Source organism: Desmodus rotundus, chromosome X (assembly GCF_022682495.2).
Source record: "Desmodus rotundus isolate HL8 chromosome X, HLdesRot8A.1, whole genome shotgun sequence".
Classification (NCBI taxonomy): domain Eukaryota; kingdom Metazoa; phylum Chordata; class Mammalia; order Chiroptera; family Phyllostomidae; genus Desmodus; species Desmodus rotundus.
This window is the reverse complement of record NC_071400.1, coordinates 75,907,826-75,920,651: the sequence shown is the minus strand read 5'-3', so window position 1 is coordinate 75,920,651 and position 12,826 is coordinate 75,907,826. Positions and strand designations below refer to the sequence as shown.

Here is a 12,826-nt window from a genome sequence, read left to right as displayed (position 1 = left end):
TTTTTAGGGTGAGTGACAAGGCTTGCTTTTTGTAAGAGCATTCCTGGATTTGTATTCAAATGAGAGATGTCAGTCTTTAACTAGGAAGAGTATTTAATTGTAGAAAACATCTTAAGGTAAACATGAAAACAACAGGAATAGAAGGTACTATTTTTTTTCTGAGAGCAGGCATAGTGTCTAGCAAATATTACCTGGTTCCATGTACTTCAGGGGCCCCTCCCTTTTAGTCACCATTTCCGCTGTCAGATTAGTTGTAGATGCACAGAAAGGAACTGAACTCAGGGGGAGAAAAGCCGATGGCCCAACAGTCCCTTTAACTGGAGGTAGTGTTTGTGTCATCTGAAGAGAATCTGGGGATTTCTCCTTTAAAATAAAAGGTTAAATACACTGTTAGATGATGTTATATATTTAATATAGACATCAACTACCCTGTGGTTGCTAAAATATATTTAAGAGAGAGACTTCAAAGTTGGCTGATGTCCCACACAATTCACTTTTCATAATCCATGAGGGTTGAAGTTGCTTTAAACTGTCAGTTTGGAAGCCTGTTTTTCACATGGTGGGGAAAAGTATGTATGTGTTTTGTCTGTCTTCCTTGAGAAACAAAAAATTACTTGAGACATAAACAACAACTCCAAAATACTTATGGGGTATTTCTCGATAGCTCTTCTTTCATAATAAAAAGTCAAACTTAACCTTTTAACCTAAAAAGGAATACATTTTACAACTTAAACTATTTTTTTAAAAAAGGAATATCTTTTGTAAAATTTATTTGCATTTTATTGTTTAAAAATATGAGTATCAATGAATAATTTTAAAGCACAGAACGAGACTCTCTAAATTTGAGAAAAAATATCCCTTCTCTCAAACTGAAGACCTTATTTCTTTGTTTTTCATGTTTCATTGTTTATAATGTATAACATTCCACTGCTCATGCACTATAACTAAAAGATAAAATCAAAGCAAAGGTCAATACACACATGGTTGAGAAAACAACTCCGCATTCAATCTGAGGTGGTAAGATAGTGGTAAGTTCCACTGTCTATAAGCCAAGGTTGTTCATGATAATTTGAATTTCTTAATTTGTATATTTAACAGCTTAACTCTGAGTTCCCTTTAAAAGTTTATATGCCCTTAACTCTAAATAATTTTATTTAGTAAATGTATCAGGCGAGATTGTTCTTTGAGTTAAAAAGAAAAAGGATTTTGTCTTCCAGTTTTCTTTGCAGTGCTATACAATACTATTATATAGGATAGACCACAACTGTACCCTCTCTCTTCGACGTACACGTGCTGATAAAGTACTGTGCAGTAGGTTTCCTGAAGTCACGTTGCTGATGGGCACAGAAATTGCTCCAGACGTGCAAGGATCAGTCTCTTCCTCAAATGCAAATTTTTCTGCACCATGTTGTGGAGTGGCAAAAACAATCATGTGACACCCACCACAGGCAACCTACAGCATAAATCCACAGAAAAATCAATTGATACTGGCTTTAAACACAAGTAAGTTTTTAACGGTTTTCAGCTACAAAACATTTACTTAGTGGCAGACTTTCTATACTGAATGACTACATCTATCTATAGACACACACACACACACATGCATGAATTATAATATACAGTTGACCCTTAACAACGTGGGTTTGAACTACACAGGTCCACTTATATGTTTTTATTTTTAAACTATTTATTGATTTTTAGAGAGAGACATCGATTTGTTGTTCCACTTATTTATGCATTCATTGGTTGATTTTTGTATGTGCCCTGACCAGGAATCGAACCCGCAACCTTAGTGTATTGGGACGATGCTCTAACCAACTAAGCTACTTTAAAAAAAAATAAACACTCAGCCCTCCATATCCCTGGGTTTCAAATTCATGGATTCAACCAACCATGGAAAAAAACCCAAGTATTTCCGATCCACAGTTGGGAATGTGCAGATGCAGAGGGCTGACTGCATACGTTGTTCTATGCCATTTTATATAAGGGACTTGAGCATTTGTGGATTTTGGTATTTGGAACCAATCCCCTGTGGATACTGAGGGATGATTGTACTTAGGTTTTGGGGAAGTCAGAAGTTATACATAGATTTTCTACTTTTGGGGTCAGTGCCCCTAACCCCTGCATTGTTCAAGAGTCAACTGCATATTCTTTTCATTAAATTACTATGACTGAAAATTAGAACAAGTTTAACATACAATTTTACTGTCAATTTTAGATAGTATAGGCAAAAAATTATTCGATATAATATAGATAAAAAACTAAATGTAATGTTACAATTCTCCTTACAAGTTAGAAAATGTTATTTTAATCTGAGAGCAACCTGTCAATTACTTGAAAAAATTACTCAGAGAAATTCTACTTGGAAAAAGGTGATCCAAGAATAAATCAGTCTCTTGAGCTAATTATGTCTCAAAGCTCTTTCTTTCTTTCTTTCTTTCTTTCTTTCTTTCTTTCTTTCTTTCTTTTTCTTTCTTTCTTTCTTTCAAGGAGGAGGTAGGATTTTTAAAAAGATTTTATTTATTTATTTCTAGAGAGAGGGGAAGGGAAGGAGAAAGAGAGGGAGAGAAACATCCATGTGTGGTTGCCTCTCATGTGCCCCCTACTGGGAACCTGGCCTGCAACTCAGGCATATGTCCTAGACTGGGAATCGAACTGGTGGCCCTTTGGTTTGCAGGCCTGCACTCAATCCACTGAGCTACGCCAGCCAGGGCTTGAAGCTTTTTCTTTACATGAACATTTTTAAAGGTCCTTAGAGCAAAATGCAAGCACATACAATGATGGAACAATGAAAAATAAAATCAACATGCAAAGGATTTTGAGAAATAACTGATTTCCAAAAAAGTGCTTAAAAGCTATTGTGTAGTATTTGCAATACACAGATTTTTAGCCACTTTAAACTGTCCATGGTAGCATAAGGATAGCATATTCTGAACCTGTCCTTTACAATATTTTCAAAGTTAAAATTTATATACTTCTGTACAGCACTTTTAAAAATGATCTTCCCTATAAAACTATAAGCTCAGTGAATGAGGATTTGATTATTTTGTTCATCACTGTATGCTCTGTATCCCTTATACTCAGTCAGTGTCTTGTTCAGAGCAGGGGTTCACTAAGTGGTATCAAATCAAAGAATGGAAATGTTTTATAGCATTAGGCACTAAGTTTTTGGAGAACAAATTTCAGGTAATACCATCACCAAAGAAACAGATTTTTCATGTCCATAGTTCTTAATTGGCAAAAGTGTTAGAAATAATAGACACAAAATGCCTACTGGTGATAATACTGGAAACAATACCTTCTTATCTAAATAGCATTTTGCCAACAAAACATAATTTCAAAACTCTCCATTAATATTCTCTTGTGCAGAATTTGAGAGTCTTAGTAATATCTGATTCAACAAATATCTATAGATGACTACTGTGAGTAAGGTACTCTGCTGGGTGCTATAGGAGTCACAGAGCTTTCAGGCATGGCACGGTCCTGGCTTTTAAAAGACATATGAGAATAAAATAGAAGAGTCAAGATTAGGGCACAAAGGAAGATATTAAAGAAGAAAATTAGGAAAGGCACAGATTTTCAGAGTGACATTATGTCTGACATTTGACTCTTAGGAAACAAGTATATTTATTAGATACAGCCATGATGTTCTTTCATATCAACATAAAAGTACTTATTTTCTATATAAAACTGAAAGACTAAAATAATGGAATATGAAAATATAAACAGGGAAATGCTAATACCCTTACCAAACGAACTCTGAATCTCAAAAAATGAGGGCACAAAGTAGGATCAAAGTGATTGGTAAAATTCTCCACTCCAAGTCCTAATTTTCCATATCGACCATCTCCAAAAGTATACATATAGCCTACATCTAAAATGCAAAAAAGAGAATTATAAAAGAGCTGGTTGTATTAATTTATTTATAAATAGACAAAAATATTAACATACATCCCAACTGTAATTTTCCCCTCACATTATGCATTGAATTTACCCTGATTCATTGACGCTTGCATACCCTCTATGGTCTCTGTGGTCCTGCACATAATATTAGACAATAGATACTCTGAGAATAAATCACTAAGCCCTTGGTGGTTTGTAAAGTTGAAACCAAGTTGTTCTGAGGCTTTGTGTGGAGTAGCAGCACCAGCATGAGATCTCATGTTACATGCCATCTTCTCAAGGGGAAAGAGATTGTTATATTCTGACCCCCCTACATCCCAATACAGCTCATTTTCTTCTTCCTCCGTTCACTGATTAGATCCAGTTTTTTAAGCCCTGCCTCTGCAGTTGCGACAATCAAAAATGTCTCCAGACACTGCCATGTTTCCAGTGGGGGGACAAAATCACCACTGGTAGAAAACTACTGGCTTAGATCAATCCAGCTGCCTCTTTTACCAGTTCTGCTCCTGGGCTGGGGAACGCTGCTGACAAAAATGCAATCAACCAACCCCGCTGACTCACCCCTAGACCAGGGGTGTCAAACTCATTTTCACTGGGGGCCTCATCAGCCTCGAGGTTGCCTTCGAAGGGCCAAAATAATTTTAGGACTGTATAAATGTAACTACTGCTTAACTGTTAAGGAGTAGAAATTACTTTTGGCTCTTTGAAGGCAACTTCAAGGCTGATGTGGCCCCTGGTGACCATGAGTTTGACGTCCCTAACCTATAACAATCCTGGGGGTCCCCTATATAGGTGGACCCACAATGATGATGAGTAATCTTGTTGCTTCTCTTCAGTTAACCCTTTTGCTCCACTGCTGTAGCAGCTATTCTGAACCATCACTCCTCAAGCCCTTTCTTCTTAACTTTCATCTCAAGTGGGGTAAGTGCCATGGAAGCAAAAGTAATGGGAAAGGTTCCAGTATGGGTACAGAGGAGGGGGATGGTCTCCCAATCATCTGGGGACTAGGGAAGGCTTTCAAACTGTGGCATAAAGGATGATCAGAGTTTAGCTGCAAGAAAAGGGAACAAAGAATCTTCCAGGCAGAGTCAGCAGTACATACAAAAGCTCTGAATAAAAATACATATATATAGCATAGTCAAGCAGTTGAAAGGCAACAATGTGCCTGAAGCACAAGGGGAGAGTGGTGTAAGATGAGTCTGAAGTAGAAAGGAACCACAACAGAGAGGATCCTGTTAGTTCATCTTAAGAATCTCTGAACTCTATCCTAAGGGCAATAGTAAGCTAAATGAATGGCTTTAAGCTGGAAAATTATAAGATCACATTTGAGACCCTCTAGTTTAAGATGGCAAAGTAACTGCATACTAAGAAAATCCAAGAGAACTGACCAAAAAATGATTAAAGATACCATAATTCAGTAAAGTGGGAAGTTCAAAAATTAATGTACAAAAATAAATAGATGCCCTACAAATCAGCAATAACCAGTGTTTATGCTCTAAATGTATACTCTTCTAATTCTTTTTTAAAAATATTTTATTTATTTTGTTTTTAGATAGAGGGGAAAGGAAGGAGAAAGAGAGGGAGAGAAACATCAATGTGTGGTTGCCTCTCGTGAGCCCCCTACTGGGGACCTGGCCCGCAACCGAGGTATGTGCCCTGACTAGGAATCGAACCAGCAACCCTTTGGTTCGCAGCCCAAGCTCAATCCACTGAGCTATACCAGCCAGGGCATAATTCTTACTATTAGGTATTTATTTCTTTATGTATATTCCTTATCATCTTTCCTCCTCCTTCCTTTGACCCTGATTTCTTTATCCAAAATACTTTTTAAAGTTTGTCCTTTTGATTATCTTTAGTCAGAAAAAAACAAAATACGATCTAAGCCACCTGATTCCACTTCTAACCTCAGAGAGCTTTTTAAAATATGAGCCACTGGCTATAATGGGGAACTGGCAAGAATTATAGATAACTCACTACATATCTCTCATTAATCCTGGAGGAAAAAATATTCCAAACACTTGTCCCATAGGGAGGATTCATGAGCAAAAAGGCAAACCAAGTTAATGTTCAATTATTTGTGCTATAACTTCTTTCATTAGGAGGACAGGTACTACGAAAGTTTAGCCAAATAATCTCATTGTATGTTAGATAACCCATAAAAAGTGTGTATTTACCATCAATGGCAATTTAGAATGGATGAAAAATGGCAGTAAGGGCAGAGAAACTGAGATTAAGATAGTGCAGTAAGGGATACCTACATAATGATGATCCTAGGACTATGAATGAATAGCAATTCTTTACATTGTATATATACATATATACATACAATTGTATATAGACATTTGTGTATATATATGCTCTATTTCATGCTATATTAACAAAGACATCAATACTTGAAAATGGGCAGGTAGGTCTCTTTGAAAGGTTCTTTGGGAAGAAAAGACAGAGAATTGTAGGACCTTGTATTTGCTGACTCCTAGTTCCCCTAATCAGACACCATTAGATGAGCTCCACTGTAGCAGTAGCTTGCTTAAAAGAAGGGAAATAAATGTAGAAATAGCAGTATCTGGACTTTGGGAGTAGGGGATGGGGCGGGACAGAGGAAGGCAAAGGGGGAAAAATTGGGACAACTGTAATAAACAATAAAGTTAAGTTAAAAAAAGAAATAGCAATATCTGGATTATTCTAAAACACTACATGATTTCTAACTTTTACATGTTTCATTTTTAGATAGAAATGTGAGCTGGAAATCATGAAATTACAGAGCCTTTTGTTCTAAAGCAATTAAAATTGTGGAGTATGTCAATTACCTACAAGTAACTGAATCAGTCATTTTAGGGAAAGATCTTTATTAAGTCCTCCATTAGCAGCACCTAGTTTCTGAGGTTGATTAGGTGGCCCAATGCAGTGTCTCTCTGGATAAAGGAGAAAATACAGAGTGGAAGGTCTAGAAGACTCAGGTACTCTCTTAGTGGTGTTTGAGGTGACTTTCTATCACTGCGGAGCAAGTAGGAAAGGGTCACTCCTGGAAATGCCTCATAGTGGCAAAAGCATCATAAAAACAGTCTGAATGTAGCTGTGTCAGATTGAACAGGGAGAATATTTTAATGTAAATTCTTTTGTTTTCTAGCAAAAAGATGTGGGGAATATAGAAATATACACTTGAAACCCATATATTTTTATTAACCAATTTCACAACAATAAAGGTAATAAAAATTAAAATAGTAATAAAAATAATAGGTATGTGGATATACACAAAATAAGTTTTTGTCTTGTAAGACTTTTCCCTCTGGTCTGAGCAGAGTTAAAAACCTTCAAATTGATAAAGTTTCAAAAAGATTCCAGCTTTCTGCCAAAGTATAATACTATGGTCTTATCACTGACACATTCTGAGGTTCTAAATCTTTGGATCATTTACACTGATTTTGAATTGAATTAAAATTTAAAAAGAGTTTATAAACTTTATATTTTGGCATATTAAACAAGGAATTCAATTTTCTCAGTTATTCTTTTGTTTAAGTTAGACATGTTAATTTCACAGTCTTTATTTTGTAAAATATACCCAGTTGTATAAATATATACCAGAAATATGATCTGTACCTGTTATCAAAGCTGTGTGATTTTCTCCACAAGAAATGGAGGTTATTTTCTGGCCGTTAACAGACTCAATGATTTGAGGTTCAGCAGCTTCGAAGACAAAAGTGCCAAGACCCAGCTGTCCAAACTGTCCCAGCCCGAAGGTGTACACAGCTTTTTCTGAAAAGGAAGGGGCAAATACAAAAAAAAGATTGCAGGGAAGCAGGTGTTGTCACCATTATATCTAGAAAAATTGTTATATTCAACCTTTCACAATGAAGGTTAAGTATCTCTGAAAGAAATGCCCATATAAGAGTACCTAATACTTAAGTATTCATTTCTCAGTGATGAAGGAAGAGCGAAAATGACAAGGTACACAACTATAAAAATTATGGTATGGGCCTGATTTCATCTTTTACACATAACTAACAAAAGAAATTGCTAAAAATACAGGAGTCGGTGAACAACCTAAAGTGTCCCTATAATTACCACTCAGCTTCTTTAAAAGTATCAACTGTCATTAATTCCTTTCACTGCCTTAAATAAAAAAATTAACTGTTTCCTATAGAAAAAGCCCTTACTTTCAAAGGTAGTTTAATAGAAGAGTCTATTTTATAAAACAATTTCATGAGAATTTGCATGAGAACTTAAACACAGTAGATAATGCTAGCTTTATGTATAGGTAAAGTACATTTACTGAGAAATTCAATAATAATAAAAAGAGGGTAAAAAAGCTTTAATCTATATTAATGTTTTAAATGATTCCAAAGGACCTCCAATAACTTAGTAGATGTTATGCTCACATATTCTCTTGAAATGGGAAAACACAAAAACAGGAAAAATGAGTGGTGATGAGAGTCATTTTAGATACACAACTCTCGCTGGCCACGACGTTAGAAGCACAGTGGTTATTGTATTAGTTTACTTCTCCGGAGTTCAATACATTGCCTCTCCTGGTACAAAGAAGAAAAAGAGCTTTGGATTCAGGCAGGAGCCCAAATCTGCATTATTATTACCAGCTGTGGCAAGTAGGAAAGGTACTAAAAATCTCTGATATTATAATCCCTTTCTAATAGAGTTTCTATGAGGATTAAATGAGAAAACACTCAAGAAAGATTTTAAAAAATCATAGGACATTCAGTTGTAAGAGCTGTGGCGGAATACTACTCAGCCATAAAAAAGGAAATCGTACCTTTTGCAACAGCATGGATGAACCTTGAGAATATTATACTAAGTGAAATATACCAGTCAGAGAAAGTACCACATGATTTCGCTTATGTGTGGAATCTAATGAACCAAATAAACCAACAAAGTGGAGACTCATGGATACAGAGAACAGAAGACAGCTGTCAGAGGGGAGGAGGTTAGGGGTTTGGTGATAAGGGTGAAGGGATTAAGCGAAGAAAATCAGGAAGATTCCTGGACACAAACAACAGTAATGCCAGAGGGAAGGGAGGGAGTAGAGGGCGGTAGAAGAGGGTAAAGGGGGGGATAAATGGTGATGAAGGAGACCTGAATTGGGGTGGTAAAAACACAATACAATATCCAGATGATGTATTACCTAACTGTATACCTGAAACCTATATAATTTTATTAGCCAGTGTCACCCCAATAAATTCAATAAAAAATAAATTAGAAAAAGAATATTCTCTAATCAACTCATCTTATTCTGACAATGGAAGATATAATGAACACATAACTATCTACTATCATGGTCTTACATTTTTTCCATCTGAAAAGAATGTTTATTTCATAAATAAGACATATAAATACTGACTCTTAAAAAATATGCTGTGCCAAGGATATAAAGCCACAATGAAACAATTACAAAACAGATACTTATTAGTATAAAAAATACCATCTCTTAGTTTAATTAATCATCATATGGCGTTATCTCCAGTTCTAAATGTTCAGCTTAATATAAAATGTCAGGTAAATTAAAATGATTGTCTATCTCTAGCTGATCAACAATTACTATAAGTTTCTTAAGTTGTCTGATATTGGCTTATAAAATCAGGCCATTTAGACAGCCTGATTCACATTATCCTGTTAGGTTCACTTTCAGGTGCTTGGATGATTAACAATGACAATAGTTTCTGATTTTTTCAATGACCTGAGCCTCTTTCATTTAAGGCCATTATATATAACAACTAATATAAATTTTGGTCATATCACCTTTGTAACATTTAACAATGTAATTCAATGTTAAAAATAACACTATATTAGAAAAACAGATTTTTATTAGTTGGCTTCAGATCAATACTATTGTAATTTCACAGAATACATTTGATTTCATGACTAATAATTTGTTACCCTGCAGAGATCTTAGTTTGTCCAAACATAATCTGGAGAATTTAAGTCCTTATTTTTCTTGGGATCCAGATTTCATTGAGGACCCCATCTTATAATCATGCTTTTCTTGTCTTTTGGTAACTGCTGTGGATGACATACAAGATGATATCTATCACTCTGCCTCACTTAGGTGTCCAAGTTCCAGTCTGAGATTTTCTCAATAGAAGTCCATTGTTTCCCTGATTCTAAGGAGAAACTAATCATACTATCACCCATCACTACAACCAGTAGTTGTATTTTCTAACCTATCACGGTCATATTTAAATATTATGTTTTAAATAAATTAATCAGCAATGAGATAATTTAAATTATCTTTGCAATATTTTAATGAAGGATACCTAAATAGATTTTAAGATCCGAGTTATAGACACAAGGAAAAACAACACTGCGGAAGACCCCACCCAGAATCATCTAATCCAAACCCTTTGCCTTAGTGCAGGGAATAATTTAGAACAGAAGGTTTGCTATTCTTTCCTTAAAGGTCTTGCAAAGTATTCTATGACTCTTAGGTATTCAATTTCATACTTAATAAAACTAATCGTCAATACACTCTTCAGGTCAATTTCTTCTCAGGACTAAATATTTAACCTTTCTGTCCACACAGTGCTCCATATAGCTTTCTCACCAGGGCTAGCTCATAATAAAGCTCTCACGGGTCCTTGGAGAAATGTGAAAAATAGGCAAATAGTGAATTTTCCATACAAATAAACATAAAATTTAAGGGTATGTCTTACTATAAAATTAAGAGATTTTTAATTTTTGTTATAAAAATTCCCCTTATTTTATGATAAAATGGTAAAAACATTGTATTGTTTGCAATGTCCATATTTAGCCAAATGAAAACCAAAAGCTGGCAACCATATGTTCATCCTCATATTTTATAAAACAAAAAACTTAAAATATAAAAATTTTAATAGTCTATGAGATTGAAAAGTATGCAAATATCTACCCAAAACAAACAATTTTTGGCAACACAGTTTTGAACTACAAAACAAAGTCCACGGGAAGCTAAATGTCTATAATATTGTAAGAAATTATCACACTTAAGAGCATTTTTAATTTTAAGTATAATGAAAAGTACCATAAATGATCTTGGTGGTCATTTTATAATATGTGAAAATATTTTATAATGTATGGTTGAATGACATTATTATATAATCAGTATTTGTATCCTTTAGAATATTCAATCACCTAACAAATTAATTCTTCCTGTAATTTTTGTATAAACTACATAAAATACATAACATAAAGAATAAGTTGCATTTCTGCCTATGGAATGAATTTTTGGATAATTTATAAAGATTAATTTCAAATTTTAATTCCTAAAATAAATCTTTTAGAAAAAAATATGAAAATTCATTTTGTCAGCAAAAATTTTTTAAAATCTTAAACCTCAAAATTATTTCCATATTTAGACTGGAAGCCTTGAAAAGAAATAATTTCTAACTTGGAAAAAGATTCCATCTGGAAATTATAATTCTGGTAAACCATATCTTAATAATTTTTTTTAATGTTTATTGTTATTCAATTACAGTTGTATGCCTTTTCTCCCCATCCCATATCTTAATAACTTAGTATCTTAATAAGCATGACTAGAACTACAACAAAATGTCAAGGAGCTCTGGCCGGGTGGCTCAGTCAGCATCTCATACACCAAAAGGTCATGGGTTTGATTTCCGGTCAGGGCACATACCTAGGTTTCAGGTTCCATCCCTTCTTAGGGCACATACAGGAGGCAACTGATTGGTGTTTCTCTCTCACACTTATGTTTCTCTTTCTCTCCCCCCACCCATTCCTCTCTCTCTAAAAGCAGCAAAACATATCCTCAGGTGAGGATTAAGAAAATAATAAAGAAAAAGAAGCCAAGGAAAAGCTATGTTAGAGAGGAAAATCTAAAGATAAAATATTGCTCTATCACCTTGCAATATTAAACACATCGTCTGAGAATTGGTTATTATTCAATATTTATCTAGAATACTTCTAACTTTGGGTTACTAAAGATTAATGATGATTTCAGAGACCGTTCACTTCTTTCTAACCAAAAAAGTCATAATTCACTACCTAATTACATTACATCTATGCTACTCATCTAAATAAAGATAATGCTGAACAAATATAGGAACATCAATTTAGTAGGCATATTATCAAGTAGTAAGTATATCTTAATATATTAACTAGAATCCTGAGAAATGACATGTTATACCACATACAAAATTCAGAAGCCAAAATTGATATTACTATTAAGGTTCTAACTTTCTTTTATTACCTGTAATTTAAAATCCTAACATTTTTAATGAACTACTGTAACAGAACATAAAAATCACAAAGGAATCACCAAGTTATACATGGTGAATGCCACAAAGAAAAGAATTGTCAATGACTGTAGAAAACAGCATGAAAAGGGAGCTTCTCCAAAAGAAAGTATTTCAGAAAAAGTCAATTTTTGATAAATATGGTATATACACATATATATGAAAAACATATTTCCAATACATAGGAAAAACATATATTTCTATATACATATGGAAAACAGTCTGTCTTTGAAACTGAGCTAAAAGCAACATCATTTGTTGCCATTAAAGGTGTTACGATCACAGGGGAGTGGGGAGGGGACAGTGGGGAGAGGGGTCTATAGGAGCTACTATAAAGGACACAAGGACAAAATCAAGGGGGAGGGTAGAGGTGGGGGAGGGAGGTGGGACTGGGTGGGGTGGAGGGAAGGGGAGAAAATGCAGACAACTGTAACAATAAAAATAAATTAATTAATTTTTTAAAAAAGGTGTTATGATCATGAAAACATCAGTTATGTTAGTGAAAACAATTCAACAAAATTCATTTTTTCTACTTAAGAAATTCCTCCATTGGCCAGAAATGTATATTAACTATAGGAATAAAAGGTGAGGATCTTAACAGGAAAAGATCCAAAGTCAATTTATATGAGCTATCTAAAATAGTGAAACTCATAGAAGCAGAGACTAGAATTGTGGTTGCTAGG

At 34.5% G+C, this 12,826-nt stretch overlaps 1 protein-coding gene across 5 annotated transcripts in view; it reads right to left on the bottom strand.

The window, feature by feature from the left end:
* RPGR (retinitis pigmentosa GTPase regulator) overlaps positions 1–12,826 on the bottom strand; it is a 53,189-nt gene that overhangs the window by 27,786 nt on the left and 12,577 nt on the right. For 4 of the 5 annotated variants that reach the window (XM_045197938.2, XM_045197941.2, XM_045197940.2 and 1 more), the window contains exons 8-11: positions 7,504–7,659; positions 3,750–3,874; positions 1,271–1,453; positions 192–363 (exon numbers count right to left, since the gene is read on the bottom strand). In XM_045197938.2, the coding sequence (XP_045053873.2) occupies positions 192–363; positions 1,271–1,453; positions 3,750–3,874; positions 7,504–7,659 (636 nt within the window). The remainder of the gene's footprint in view (positions 1–191; positions 364–1,270; positions 1,454–3,749; positions 3,875–7,503; positions 7,660–12,826) is intronic. The other variant, XM_045197939.2, reaches the window with a different exon arrangement.